A 13,073-nucleotide genomic window follows, 5' to 3' on the forward strand; every position below is an offset into this window, starting at 1 on the left:
TAGCTAGGCACTTAGAGAGAAGTGAGGTTTGGAGTATTTCATATAGGGGTATGGACTCTTAATTTGGGGCAGATAGGGTTTGCTGCTGGGATTTTTTTAGGTGCTGGTTCTTTACATGGAGAAAGTCACCCATAGTTATCCTATTTTAATCTGGGTTGGCTCATCTCTTTTAAAGGGCACATGTTGCCTGAGATCTATGTTCTTTTTATGTTTCTTCATTTAAATAAGATAGCATTTGCTTGTTTAAAATATCTATCTTGACAGTCTCCCTTTTAAATTTTCTAATTACAAAAAGAGATGCATTCTGTAAATAGCAAGTACCAGGATCTCTCCCTCTTTCACCTTTCACTCCCCTTCCCTCCTTCCCCCCTGCACAGAGTTGCATGTAAGAGAACATGACCAGGGTTAATGTCTTACCTAAGCTGCTCAGGAACAACATTTTGTTTGTAGCGTTTGGGATAGAACTTGTCCAAAACCTGTTGGAGCAGGTGTTGCATTTTGGACTGAAAGGTACCCCCAGAACTTGAAGGTATTGGTCGATCCAAATCCCCATATTCCACCTGAAATAGAATGTGAAGGGGCTCTGGAAATGGCACCAAAATCTCTCTCATGCACAGTGAGTGACTACTGGGGACTGCTTTGTGAAGATGAAACGGGATTTGGGCCAACCACTGAGACTGCAGGAAAATTCCTTTGTATCATTGTCTAGACTTTTATTCCACCTGCAGCTGGCCAGTAAGCTTATTTGCAGCTGGTATAAGCAAGATTCCCTGGTCTGCTAATGTCACTTTGTAACAGATACAGTGCAAATTAGCTTGAAAATGACCAAAGTAAGATTTAGAAATTCCTCTTTCATAGAAGGAACTCTTTCCTGCTAGGGTCTGTTCAACTTTCTATGCCAGCTGCCCTGTGTTTTCAGGATGAACTGAGTGGGCACATCGATAATGGCCAAGGAAATGGGCATAAATTTGATGACGAGAGGATTCTCTACTGTTCTAAGATCCCTCTGGGATCTTATACTGATAGTACAAGTTCAGGCTGTTCCTTTGAAGTTCAGTTTACTCAAGGGCTGAGGTTAAGAGAGCCTTTTGTTAACCCACTCTTCAACGCACCCAAATTCTGCTCATACCAAATGGAAAATCCGCCTCCCTGGATCAAAAGAACATTTTTTTTTTGCAGGATATACTTATCTGACTGACTCAGGGAGCAGACCTAGCATTTATGTTTGGTCATTCGTATTTAGCAAGAAATAACTGTTCTGTGGACTATACCAATACCCATTACACAGTGTGATTAAATCTGTATCAGTAACATGGTTCTTGAAAGTATAGTGGACTAGTATAGAAACCTGCAAGATGCTTTTCCTAAGTGAGGCTATTGGCCATGTAAAAGAACATACTCTGACTATTGGTCTAAAATCTGTGAAGTGATTATTTTAATAATTTTCATCAGACTTGCTGATCAGAAATGCTTCTGGCACACTTATAGACTGGCTGTATTTTTTATGGCTCTTGATACAACAGAGTTCTCTTGGGAATGATGGGGTATTTGTATGCAATCAAAACTGTACAGAAGTGTACTACTTATTGTGAATAGTCCACTCTGTTGATTTCTGGTTGGCATGATATAGCTCATACAGTATGCGAGTGGTTTGGTAAGAAGTACCATTATTCCCCGTTACATGAGTCAGGACTGCTTAACTGAGTAATTTGTCTCATTTGTATTGATGATGTGCAGCAACAAACAAAACAACAGGAAGGATTTCCACTTATAATACAGCATACTAGAAAGGAGCAAGTCATTGGCCTGTAGGAAAGAGGTGCGAATTTTCTTCCCTCCTTTTGCCAGATGCACTTTCTATAACAGCCTCTGAAACAGAACATCACCACAGAAGCCTCATCCCTCTTTAGAAATGTAGCCTTCATTGTTGTGCTCACCATACACAAGAAAAGCACTGCCCTGCCAACAGTGTACTATCCCACTGCTAAAAACAGACGTCAGCTCCAGCAAATGGCAGGGGGTCGGACTTGATGATCTGGTCAGGTCCCTTCCGACCCTACCAACTATGAAACTATGAATGCTTGGCTGGTTGCTCACCTGAGCCATCAAAGCCACCATTTCTAGAGCCAATTCCTTATTGACAGGAAACCTTCCATTGGCTATTTCACTGCTGACCTCAAAGGCCAGCAGCAACCGCTCTCGATCTGTCTCACCTTTTGCCTGGCCTCGAAAATACAATCTGAAGAAGAGAGAAATAAAAGGGAGAAAAAGTGCCAAGTAGTAGCTGAGAAGAGAATTGAAAACTTAAATCAAAAGATTTATTTATTCTTGAAAAGTGAATTTTGTGCAATAGAAGAGTTGACTTAGGAGCACTGGTGATGAAGCCCTCTCCTCATGATAATGGGGAGGAGGGGCAGAATTGGAAACCGTTTCCTTTACGTCTTAGGAGGGAATCGTTCTAAAAGCCATTCCCATTCCCATGACGAACCTGGGTATCAAAAGGTGTCTAGTTAATATTGAGCAATGCTTTTATAAACTTGGGGAAATCAGTACCCTTCCATCAGACAGAGGTTGACAGTGTTTACTAGATGGTCCATAACATTTACACCGTGATTTTGATCCTTCAGTTCTGGGCAGGCTCCCATTTTGCCAGCAGGTGGAACTCTTGAGGAACAAGAAGGGGGAAGTATTACATCTAATTTTCATCTACAGACAGCTCTTCACTAACATTTTATTCATTTGAGACTCTCCTTCAAACTTGCTTCCTTTGTTTATAAAGCCCACCACACACAGAGCCCAGTTCTCCTTATAAAACTTGGTCTCTTACTTCCTTATTTTCTGTCCTCTCTCTTACTTCCCTATTTTCTGTCCTCATGTAGCCCTAGCATCACTCACTCACTCCATTTATCTTGCCCAAATGGCTCCTTTTCTTTGTTAAGTCTTAGAATTGTTTTCCCCATGCATGTGCTTCTTTAAGTCTCTCCTGTTCCTATCTAATATATATTGTTTAATTCTGTTTTATGGTTGGGTCTCTATTAGTGGAACAATACAATACAACAGAGCAACATTTTGTATCTAGTAATTTGTCTGATTCTAAGTCTGTTTTAGCTTTAACAAAATGTGTTGGGTTTTATTCACGTTCCATCCATCCCCTTGAACACACACAAATTACTTTTCATTCCTTGAAGAATGGAATGTTTCTAGATTCACCAGTTCTGACAGTAACAGTTTATAAAAAGTTGCAGCCCCTCTGACATATATCAGGCTGATGTATGCACTCGATAGATATTTAATCAGCAATAACAACCACCTCATCAAATGATGAATGGTACCTGGTTTTATAAGTCAGTTTCACTATTCTTGTGCCACCTTCATATTTCCCAGGATGCAGCTCTTTCAATGCTTGTTCCCATTTTGCAATGACATCACAGATCTTTAAAGCAATTACAGAGACAAGTTAAAAAGAAATGTAAACTTAAGGAAAAAATAATTTGGATAACAAACTATTGTGGGGTTAGCATGAGGGAAGGACAGATTTGATCAGACTACAGGCAGTCCTTGACTTACAACATTTCGAGTTACAACGTTTCGCACTTACAATGTTTATAAATTGACACCCTGTTTCAACTTTATGACGTCAGTTTCGATTTTAACCACACTTGATCTGATGCGACACCACGCCAGCAAACAAGTTCACTGCATCGCCCATCTCTCTGGAGAACATCTGTCCAAACTTCCTTGGACACTTTCTTTAAGAAAGCAGACAAGACTCCAGAAAAACCTGCAGCCAAGACTCCTGAGAAGACTCCAGCCAAGAGCCCTTCAAAAAGTCCAGCCAAGAGCCTTTCAAAATGTCCAGCAAAGTCACCTCAAATAAGTCCTTCCAAATCAATATGATTGCTATTTACCATATAAACAAAATTCTGGGGTATTTTTAGTGAATATAGGGTATCGGGCCTTGGTTCAGGAACCAATCCCCCATTTATTACATTGTTTCTTATAAGAAAATTTGTTCCGAGTTACAATGCTTCGACTTAAGGTGCGGTTTTCAGGAACCAATTGTGTTATAAGTCCAAGGACTGCCTATATACTTAGCCAGGAAGTGACAGATGATTCCATCATATTTTTCCTGGTACATAATTAGAAATGGTCCTAAATGAAGACTCGAGATCCAAGTCTCTGGGGAGGTTGAATGTGAATCCCAGACTAGTGCAAACTCTATGAAACTCATCCTGGTGGGTATCTATGCCAAGATGAACCAAAACAAAACCTAGTTCAGAACTGGATCCTGACTTTGCATGTCAGATCTCTCTCTAATTATAACACAATACTACAGTTCTGGTTAGCGTCTTTCAACCTGTTTGAAAATGGGATAGTAAAAATCTCCATTCCCTCCGTTCACATGGTAAATAAAGGGCAAGTGAATAGTATTAGAGGTCACCTGAGATAACTGAACAACCAGCCCAACCTCTTGACTCGAGCTATAAAGGACAGGTTTCCTTGCCTAACTTAACCAGCCAGGGTAATGCTTTTGTTTGTTTAGGACTCAGCGAGCTCTTTGAATACCCTGTCTCCCCATACAACACAAGCAAAGCTCAGGATCACCTAGTCTGTATCCAACTATGACAGAGAACTAGCTGGTTGGAGTTCATTGTGGTACCTTCCTCTGCAAAACATATAAGAAGGAGTTATTGTCATTTTTTTCTATGTTCTACAGTGCTTTTACCTCCTCATGCCCTCTATCACCACACATTCCTTGCAGCTGGAACTACAGTCCCTTTCAAAGCTGCTTTTTCCAGTTCTGCTCCAGAAATGTATATGTGGCACAGGTTGTGCCTTGCATGTAAATTCATCCTCTAAGCCAACAAGGAGGAGGGGCTCTCTAGAGTCAGCACCAAAATATAGTTTCTACGAGTCACAGCCATCAGCAGGAGAGGTTGGTTTTACGTGGAAATACCAAGGGTATTTAACAATCCAATATATGATTTTAATTACATGCACCTGGCACTCCACAGCCTGGCAGGACCTTGTCTTGATGAGAATTTCAAGGTGTGATGCAAAAATCAAGTTAGCTAGCTTGATTTAAGAAGCATCTTTTAAAGCCGTAGTCAAGAAAAAGCCTATATGAAAATAGCTTGTCTTGTCTTCACTACAGCTTTAGGCGATGCTTGTTAGATGAAGCTAAATAACATGATCACCTTGAAACCTTTGTTTAGACAAGATTCAGGTGAATGTGATCTGGGCCACATCAAGAATATACATTCGCCATTAGGAGGATTTGGAAGGAGCATGCTGGAATTACTGGAGAAGGAATCACCTTCATGTTGCCCTGGAGGCAGTGCTCCAAGTCTCTGCCAGATGGGTCATCTGTGAAGAGGGAAAAACCAGTGTGGGAGGGTTTCCTCATTCCAGTCTCCTGGTTCAGTTGCTGGATGAACTCATCTACGGTTGAGGAACCATCAAAACCGACAACCTAAAATGAAGCCAGAGATTAAAATAACTAAATGAATAGAGTTTGACCAAACAACTGTAAACAGAGAACTTGGTAACTATTAGGGATGTGTAAAACAGACAATATTTGATTCAGATTTGGCCTGAGTTGGGGACAGTGATTCTATTAGTTGATTTGGATCACTGTCCCAATTTGATTCAGCTGAATTCATATCTGAAGATTTGATGCTGATTCAGAGAATCAGCAATTTGGCCATAGACACAGCTGTAAATGTATTTTCTACATACCTCGAGGTACCAGGTACAGCTTGTGAACACTAAAATGGTGGAGCAGATGGAACATCCCACCATCTCTGTGTTCACAAGCCTCCAGGTACCTTGCAGAAAAAACATTTAAAGCTGTGTCTATGTCCAAATCACCGAATCTCTGTGATTCTGATTTGGAGAGATTAAAGGGTCTCCTGAATCAATTCGGATTCCAAGATTTGGCCACCAAATCGGGCCAAATCTCCGCTGAATTTCAATCAGTGACTAAAGCTTTGCACAGCCCTAGTAACTATCCGCAGAACCTGATTGGGCACAATCCCCCAGTTCTCCCCCCATAGAGCCCCTTATTCCAGAGGGAGTTGGGCAGTCTCCAGTGCAGCTCTCAGTTGCCCGGAGGTGCATCCCTAAGCCCAGCCTCTTACCTGGTAGGTTCCATTCATGAAGTGCACAGGAATACTGAAGGGCAGCGAGTGGTGGTAGGGGTTCCGCAGCAAAATGGACACAATCTCCATTCTGGAAGGCTTAGCTTCCCTCTCTCCAGTCTGTAATGTGCGCTCCAGCGATCTCTGACAGTAGATGGCATACTTACCTATTTCACTCCTACACTCAGAGTGAGAGAGGGACAACATAATTACATATTTTAGATATGTATACTGTACCCATTACTGTCACTGCTTCCTAGGGTTCTGATTTTCCCAGGGATCTTTCAAATGAAGATGTGCATATGTGGATGTGTCCTAATTCACCTCAACAGGCCTGAAGCTCAGATTTATTCAGATAAAATGCACTGAAGTTAGGACTGAGAAACTTGGGTTTGTAAAGTGAGGGTAAGCAATAGTTTTGTAGTATTTCTGCTTCTAACTAGGCTAGTAATACTGTAAGAAAGCCACTTCCTCCATGGCATTTTGGCATTTCTGGTTCTGACTGGAATCGGTAAGTACAGCGCCACTCAGAAAAAAAAGTCCTTTTCAAATCTCAGGGGACTTTTAGTCTGAGTTTTTGAAAAAAATTCTGGGCAGTGTGTTTGGATGTAAGCATAGGTTTGACATGAAATAGCTGTTTACTTACAGCAGTTCTTACAGTGCATACCCAGGTTCTGGTTTACTGCTATCTGGTTAATAAGGCATGATGAAAGTGTGTGGTGAGACACGAGACTGAAGACCAAGTGCTTTTAACTACCTGTGAATCCCATCAATAACTAAGTAGTGCCCCCCTGGAATGGCGTATTGTGGCCAGAATATGGCTCACTGGGTATTCTGCTCTGTAACCTACTCCAGAGATAATAAAATACAGTATTGGAATCTGTTTAAGGTTTGTTAACTTTTCTTAAGGTTGCTGAAGTTATTTAGAGCCTTGTCTCCCTCTTCTTGTCCCTTCAGACTTCCTGCTAATCTTTCAGCAGAATTTATCACCTAGGAACCATTGCCAGTGTGTCTGCTTCTATGGACACTTTGACTTGGTCTCCACTTTATTTTTGTCACCATGAAAAAAATATCCACCCCCAAACCAACACTTAGGGTAACCAGACTAGTGAAAGAAAAACCTGGCATGTTCCTTACCTGGGATCTGCATGCCTCTGCAGGTGTTGTTTGACATACCAGAGGAAGTGGTGCTGAGGCAGAAAGAGAGGAGCACACAAAGCCAGGAGTTGCCAGCACTGTGAAGAGAACCAGGTCATTTAGACAACACAGCTGCATAGGCATCGATCTGAAATGGCTTAGAAACATCAACTTCTGCATCTGGTCCCTTCCAACCCTTGAGGAACAATCATTTTTTGTCCAGTTCTTGCTCCCAGTTATATCTTGACAAAACCACAGGTTGAAATTGTCAAAAGTGATTTGCGATTGTAGACACTTCCCTTTTGGGGCATCTAACTTGAGATGTTTTAAAGGACCCTGATTTTCTCTCTCAAAATCAGCTCCCTTTATGGCTTCTCAAGGTAGGCACCCCAGATAAAGAGTTTCTTTGGAAAGTCTTGGCCAGTGCAACTAGACAAATAAGTCACAACTAATAGTTTAGTCAGTGAATTTTGTTTTATTGATTGTCTGCCAAAAGTTCATAACATTCTCAAATGTACTCAGTGATTCAAAGCATTTACGCATTTCTCTAGCTAGAAATCTTTACACTGTGAATTGTCTGAACTGGTCATATCACAGTCAAGGAACTAATTGCCACTTCATGCCGTAAATGAAATGATGCACCTAACTTAACTAATAAGCATAGCACAAACATTGAATTTCTTGCTTGATTGTGATATTATTATTAGAAACGGGGAACAAAAAAGAGTTCTCAGAGTGGAAGCGGCAGAAAGGAATTCACCTGAATGACGGAGTGGTTCTGGGGGTGCCGGCAGCTCGTCTGCTTAACCAGCTGACAATAGATTTCATTCTGCAGCTCAGTGTGTGTCAGGCAGACTTGCAGAGCGGTCTGGGCAAGTGACACGTGGTAATCAATAGATGGTGCCTCCACGGGAACGTTGATGAACAGCTGACAGGACTACATGAAAAGGGAATTGGCATTTATAGGAATAACAAGACACTTCTTTTCTCCAGCAGTTTCCAGCTGAGGTTCTCAAAATGCTTTACAAGAGGTTAATTCATCTTCCTAACAGCTCTGTGAGGTAGAATAAGTACTGTATTTTTATGTGCCCCCCCCCAGTGACATGAGGCTGAAGAATTCACTTGACCTTTCGGAACTGCAGAGTCAAACAACAAGTCAGTGACAGAACCTAGTAAAAAACCCAGCTCTCCTGGCTTCCATATCTGTGATTTAACCTGTGTTAAATGAAGCTGCTTCTTCCATACAGCTCCCCACCCCGCTCCCCTCCCCTGAAAAATATGCATAGACTACATGTCAGCAGCATGTTCTTTGCAGAAATACACAGTCATTAAATGTCACATAGGAAGTACAGTCAAACACAATGCCTAAATCCTGCCTGCCTGCCTCTGCTCTAGCCATTAAACTATACTCTCTCTGCAGCTGTTGTGAATGATGCATAATTATGACACTAACCCTATAAGAATTCTGGTTCTATTATCATCAAGTATAGCTTGGCCACATCAGCAATTCTGCCAGCAACTCCATAGTTTGACCTGCCTTGGGTCCTACACATTTATGGTATCATACTCAGAAAAAGTCCCCGTATAAAAGACAAAATATTATAGCAGCCAATAGGAGAAACCTCATTGCTACAGTAAGACTATTGTAACCTGTAATATTTCAGACCCTTACTAAACAATCCTGTAGTACTCTGTAACAACAGTAAGTATTATACCCCATTCTGCAGAAGGGATAATGGAGGTATAGAGGTTAAATTATATGTCCAAGCCCACAGAGCAAGTCAGTGGATAGTTCTGGCTCAGTCCATTGCCCTAATCACCAAGCCTGACTTTCTATTTCATGTCTCTTGAGTATCTCCTATCTCTACACAGCTACCTTTTAACGCCTCTCTCTCTTGCTAACTTTTCCCTGCAGCTCTTCACAGTCCCTTGAGCACACTCCTGCTTTCTGGTCCTAGTTCTGTTTTTTGTTTCTAGCTGAAAGACCCAAAGCAGATCATGAGAATCAGGTCATGAGTAACTTCTCCAAGTTCTCACTGGGAAAATGCACTAGCAGGTCTGGCAAGAAGTCATTCCTTCTCCCTCTGGACCTGATGTTGGAGAGGGAGAGAAGGCCAGCTTAGGAGTTGTAAGACTTGCGTGGCACACTTGGCCCCCCCCTAAAAAAGTGAAGCCCCAAGTGGCTATTTGATGAGAATAAACTACATCTGCTAAGCGGACCGGCTTTTTATATTGCAGATGGCATATCTGTACCAGCACCAGGAACATGCACTGTGTCAGCAAATGTCTTGCCCAGAACTTATCTCTTCTCCAAAATATGTGATCAGAACATCTGAAAACCTTTTGTACTGTCTTTTTAAATACCTTGAAGAGCTTCAGGGCTTCTGTTTGCAGTGCCTCTGAAGGCAGAGTTGTGAGAGAAGTTTGCAGCCCATCCTTGCTGTAGCACAGCATTGGGTGTTTCCACAGTGGAGAATCTGAAGTGCAAAATGGAACAAATACACCTAACCTCAGAAACAACATATCATGAATTTGTGAGGTAAGAAGGAGTTTCCTAAGAAAGAGTTAAAACTTCTGCAGTCTTTCCTTGCTGAAGGAGAGTGAGGGTCAGGAGCAAGCAACTAAGGCAGGCAGCAATACATTGGGTCAGCAGTACGTCTCTGGTATAAGTCTACTGATTGCAGTGAAGTCAGGACACTAACAACAGGCAAATCTCTTTGAAGACCAATGAGTAATATCAGATAGCAGCATAGGCCAGCCCTGTGAACTCTTGCCATGCCATCTGAGTGCTTCACACAGACTAGATTCTGGTGGGAAGTGATTCTGTTTGTCGATAGAAGTAAGACAGAGAAACCCATGTGTAATGCTTGTGGGACCTTTATTCATGAAATATATTGTTCTACACTGATTAAAATTTAAAGATCATTATATGCATATGAGTGTACAGTAGAGAGTATGTATATATTCGGGGGTGTGAGGAAACGTTCATGTGAGTGAGTGAATGCATGTCCATGGGGGTGCATGAATATGTATAGATGGTACATGCATACATGAGAATACTTGTCAGGGGATGAGTACATTGGCATATACGCAAGTGTGAGAGTATATGCACTTGTATGTGTCTGGTATAATGTGGGTCTGTGAATATAAGCAGGCATACATGTGTGTTGCATATATACGTATGGCAGCCAAGTGTATGTGGGTTTGGAAAAGTGTGTGGCTTTATGGCTGTGAAGCATAGAAAAGTGATAGCTCAAGGCAAACAGTGCCAGGTGGAGCCAAAGATCCATATTTTTGTCTTTTTTGTTAAAATATTCCAGATCTTTGCTCAGTATTTATTACCATTTCATCTCCAGTATAATAGAAACTTTGATGATCCAGCTGGCGGAGTTGCCTATTTTCACTCTGTTTCCTGTGTTCTCTGCCAAAATCCTGTTGCACAACTATTGTGAAAGACACCATTTCAGATGAGCCAATCCCCCTCTGCTCACCTGTGCCTTGAAGCAAACTGTGATGAAAAGAATTAGTCATCACCCTTTTCTACTATGGGAAAGACATTCAGGGTTTCTACTTACGGGGGTCTCCCTCTGTATCCAGGAGTTTTCCAATGAGCTGTTCATATGCTGTGCCCACCTTGGCACTGCTGCTGCCAGCTGCTACAGTCAGATGGTATAGCCATGTATCCTTGGTGAAAAGGAAAGAACAGCATGTAAAGGGTGCTCTAAATCCAGTGACATTCACATTGTTATGTTTACAAGTAACCAGCCATCAGGATGCCAAAAGCAAAGGGTACCTATTAAAGGTAAACCCATTCTCTCTCTCTCAAACACACACACACACACACACTTTTTCATTCTCTCCTTCAAATTTTTTGTTTACTCAGGTTACAATCTGACCAAAAGCCAACAGTGAGCTGCAAGTATGGCTAGGCCCATAGCTATTTATTAAGAGCATGCCTACACTGCAGTCTGAAAGTGTGATTGCAGCTTTAAACTAGCTAGCTTGGTAGCAGTGTAGCTGCAGCACAGCCTTCAGCCACATATCCAAAGCCCTGGGAAAGTCTGTGCAGCTCTTGCTGAAGCCCATGATGCTGCAGATAGATTATTACCGATGTATAAGCTAACTAATTTAAAGCTGATTCAGATATGTGGGTACCTCTAGATTGCAGGCTAGATTCACTATCATTTAGGAGTTATGGTTTAAGAAATGGTCTTTAGCACCAAAAGATTCCAGGATCTAAGTATGGAGGGGACCTCTGAATTTTGGACAGCAGTGCATTGAACTCCAAGGATCTTTCACACCTTGTCTAGGAACAGCAAGGCAGACAACATGCATACACTATCTATTTCACTGCTAAGTGAAAATAATCTGAGAGAAGACAGAGTCCAGCAGGGCTGTGGGTGATCTTTGTGGGGCTTGGAAATGCTTGTATTAAAAACATCTGGGAGAGAGGGAAGCAAAAATGAAAAGTAAATGGAAGATAAAAGGAAACCTCAAACACCTCATTGCAGCTTAAAGTTGCATGCAAGTTTTGGCTGATATGTCAGATTGGTCCTTGTTTTATTCAAATTGGTTTGATCTGTTTTTGCCAGTCCGTAGTGTCAAGTGTTATCAGTATTGCATCTGCTTGCTCTTTAGGGACACCAACTCACATACCTTCTCATGTTTGGTTCCAATAAGTAAGTAAGTGGGACTCTGGTCTGGTGGATGAATCACCAGAGTGCAGTGTGATGAGAGGAGGCCCCCACCAGTGGCTTCATAATCTTCATCTGAGTCACAGGAGCGGTCCACCTCCTCCACCTTTGACTCCCGGACATGCAAATGTCCCAGAGGACACTGGGGAAAGCAAATGAACTACGATAAGTTCCTTATCTCAAAATGCTGACAGGTCTACTGAATACAAGAATAAGAGGATTGGAAGGGCCCTCACTAGTCATCTAGTCCAGCCCCCAACCCAAGCACAGGATGTGCTATTCCTATACTTTCACCAGGAGATGCCCTTTATTCAGCCTCTTCTGGAAAACTGCCAGTGAAGACTACACAACTTCCTTGGGCAGCTTATTCCATTGTTCTGCTGTTCTTACAGCTATAAAGTTTTTCCTGAAAATTGTTTTAAATCTGCTTTACTGCAGTTTTCCTTGAATAATCTTTGTCACTCATCCTGGGATCCTCTCCAGTTTCTCTACATCCTTCTTATAGTGCAGTGCCCAAAATGACACAGTACTGCAACTGAAGCTTAACCAGAGCTGAGTATAATGGTACAGTTACCTCCCACATCTTGCATACATTGCTTCTGCATCCCCAAACTGCATTCACTTTTCTTGTGATGGCATCAGACTGCTGACTTATGTCTCTGATTCACTATAATCCCCAGATCTTTCTCAGCAGTGCTTTTGTTAAGCCAGTTATCCTCCCATTCTTTATTTGTACATTTGATTTCCTCTTCACTATGTGTAGCACTTTACACATCTGTGTTAAATTTCTATTATTCTGCTAAACTAGATGGTATAATCAACCTAAAGCACTTATAAACGGGGATCTGGGTTTTCTGTTTGCTGTGGAAAAACATGGATTTTATCATTTGAAAGAGAAAAATGCAGATTTTCTCTTTTAAGACAGAAAAACATGGATTTCCGATTTAAAGGAGAAAAACCACAAGAAATGGTGGGTTTCCCCTTCCATCCTGCAAAGGGCTGCAGCAGTGGGGGGAGGGAGATTGGAGCATATAGTCAGGCAGGGTGGTGCAAGCAGCCCTGGTAGCTGGATGCAGATAAGTCTATGGGAGGTGGGAAGGGA

The 13,073-nt window shown here is 41.8% G+C and overlaps 2 protein-coding genes across 3 annotated transcripts in view; one reads left to right on the forward strand and one right to left on the reverse strand.

Annotated features, from left to right (window-relative positions):
• PIGH (phosphatidylinositol glycan anchor biosynthesis class H) overlaps nucleotides 1-7,271 on the forward strand; it is a 34,632-nt gene extending 27,361 nt beyond the window's left edge. The window contains exon 4 of the mRNA XM_019551359.1: nucleotides 7,098-7,271. Within this exon, the coding sequence (XP_019406904.1) occupies nucleotides 7,098-7,109 (12 nt within the window). The 3' untranslated portion in view covers nucleotides 7,110-7,271. The remainder of the gene's footprint in view (nucleotides 1-7,097) is intronic.
• The window catches only part of PLEKHH1 (pleckstrin homology, MyTH4 and FERM domain containing H1), a 69,333-nt gene that overhangs the window by 5,090 nt on the left and 51,170 nt on the right, over nucleotides 1-13,073 (reverse strand). For both annotated transcript variants that reach the window (XM_019551354.1, XM_019551355.1), the window contains exons 16-25: nucleotides 11,934-12,113; nucleotides 10,853-10,961; nucleotides 9,642-9,754; nucleotides 8,038-8,214; nucleotides 7,278-7,375; nucleotides 6,141-6,318; nucleotides 5,318-5,473; nucleotides 3,333-3,433; nucleotides 2,098-2,239; nucleotides 418-560 (exon numbers count right to left, since the gene is read on the reverse strand). In XM_019551354.1, coding sequence (XP_019406899.1) covers nucleotides 418-560; nucleotides 2,098-2,239; nucleotides 3,333-3,433; nucleotides 5,318-5,473; nucleotides 6,141-6,318; nucleotides 7,278-7,375; nucleotides 8,038-8,214; nucleotides 9,642-9,754; nucleotides 10,853-10,961; nucleotides 11,934-12,113 — 1,397 coding nt within the window. The remainder of the gene's footprint in view (nucleotides 1-417; nucleotides 561-2,097; nucleotides 2,240-3,332; nucleotides 3,434-5,317; nucleotides 5,474-6,140; nucleotides 6,319-7,277; nucleotides 7,376-8,037; nucleotides 8,215-9,641; nucleotides 9,755-10,852; nucleotides 10,962-11,933; nucleotides 12,114-13,073) is intronic.

This window comes from Crocodylus porosus, unplaced genomic scaffold (genome assembly GCF_001723895.1).
Source record: "Crocodylus porosus isolate Cpor-Errol unplaced genomic scaffold, CroPor_comp1, whole genome shotgun sequence".
Classification (NCBI taxonomy): Eukaryota; Metazoa; Chordata; order Crocodylia; family Crocodylidae; genus Crocodylus; species Crocodylus porosus.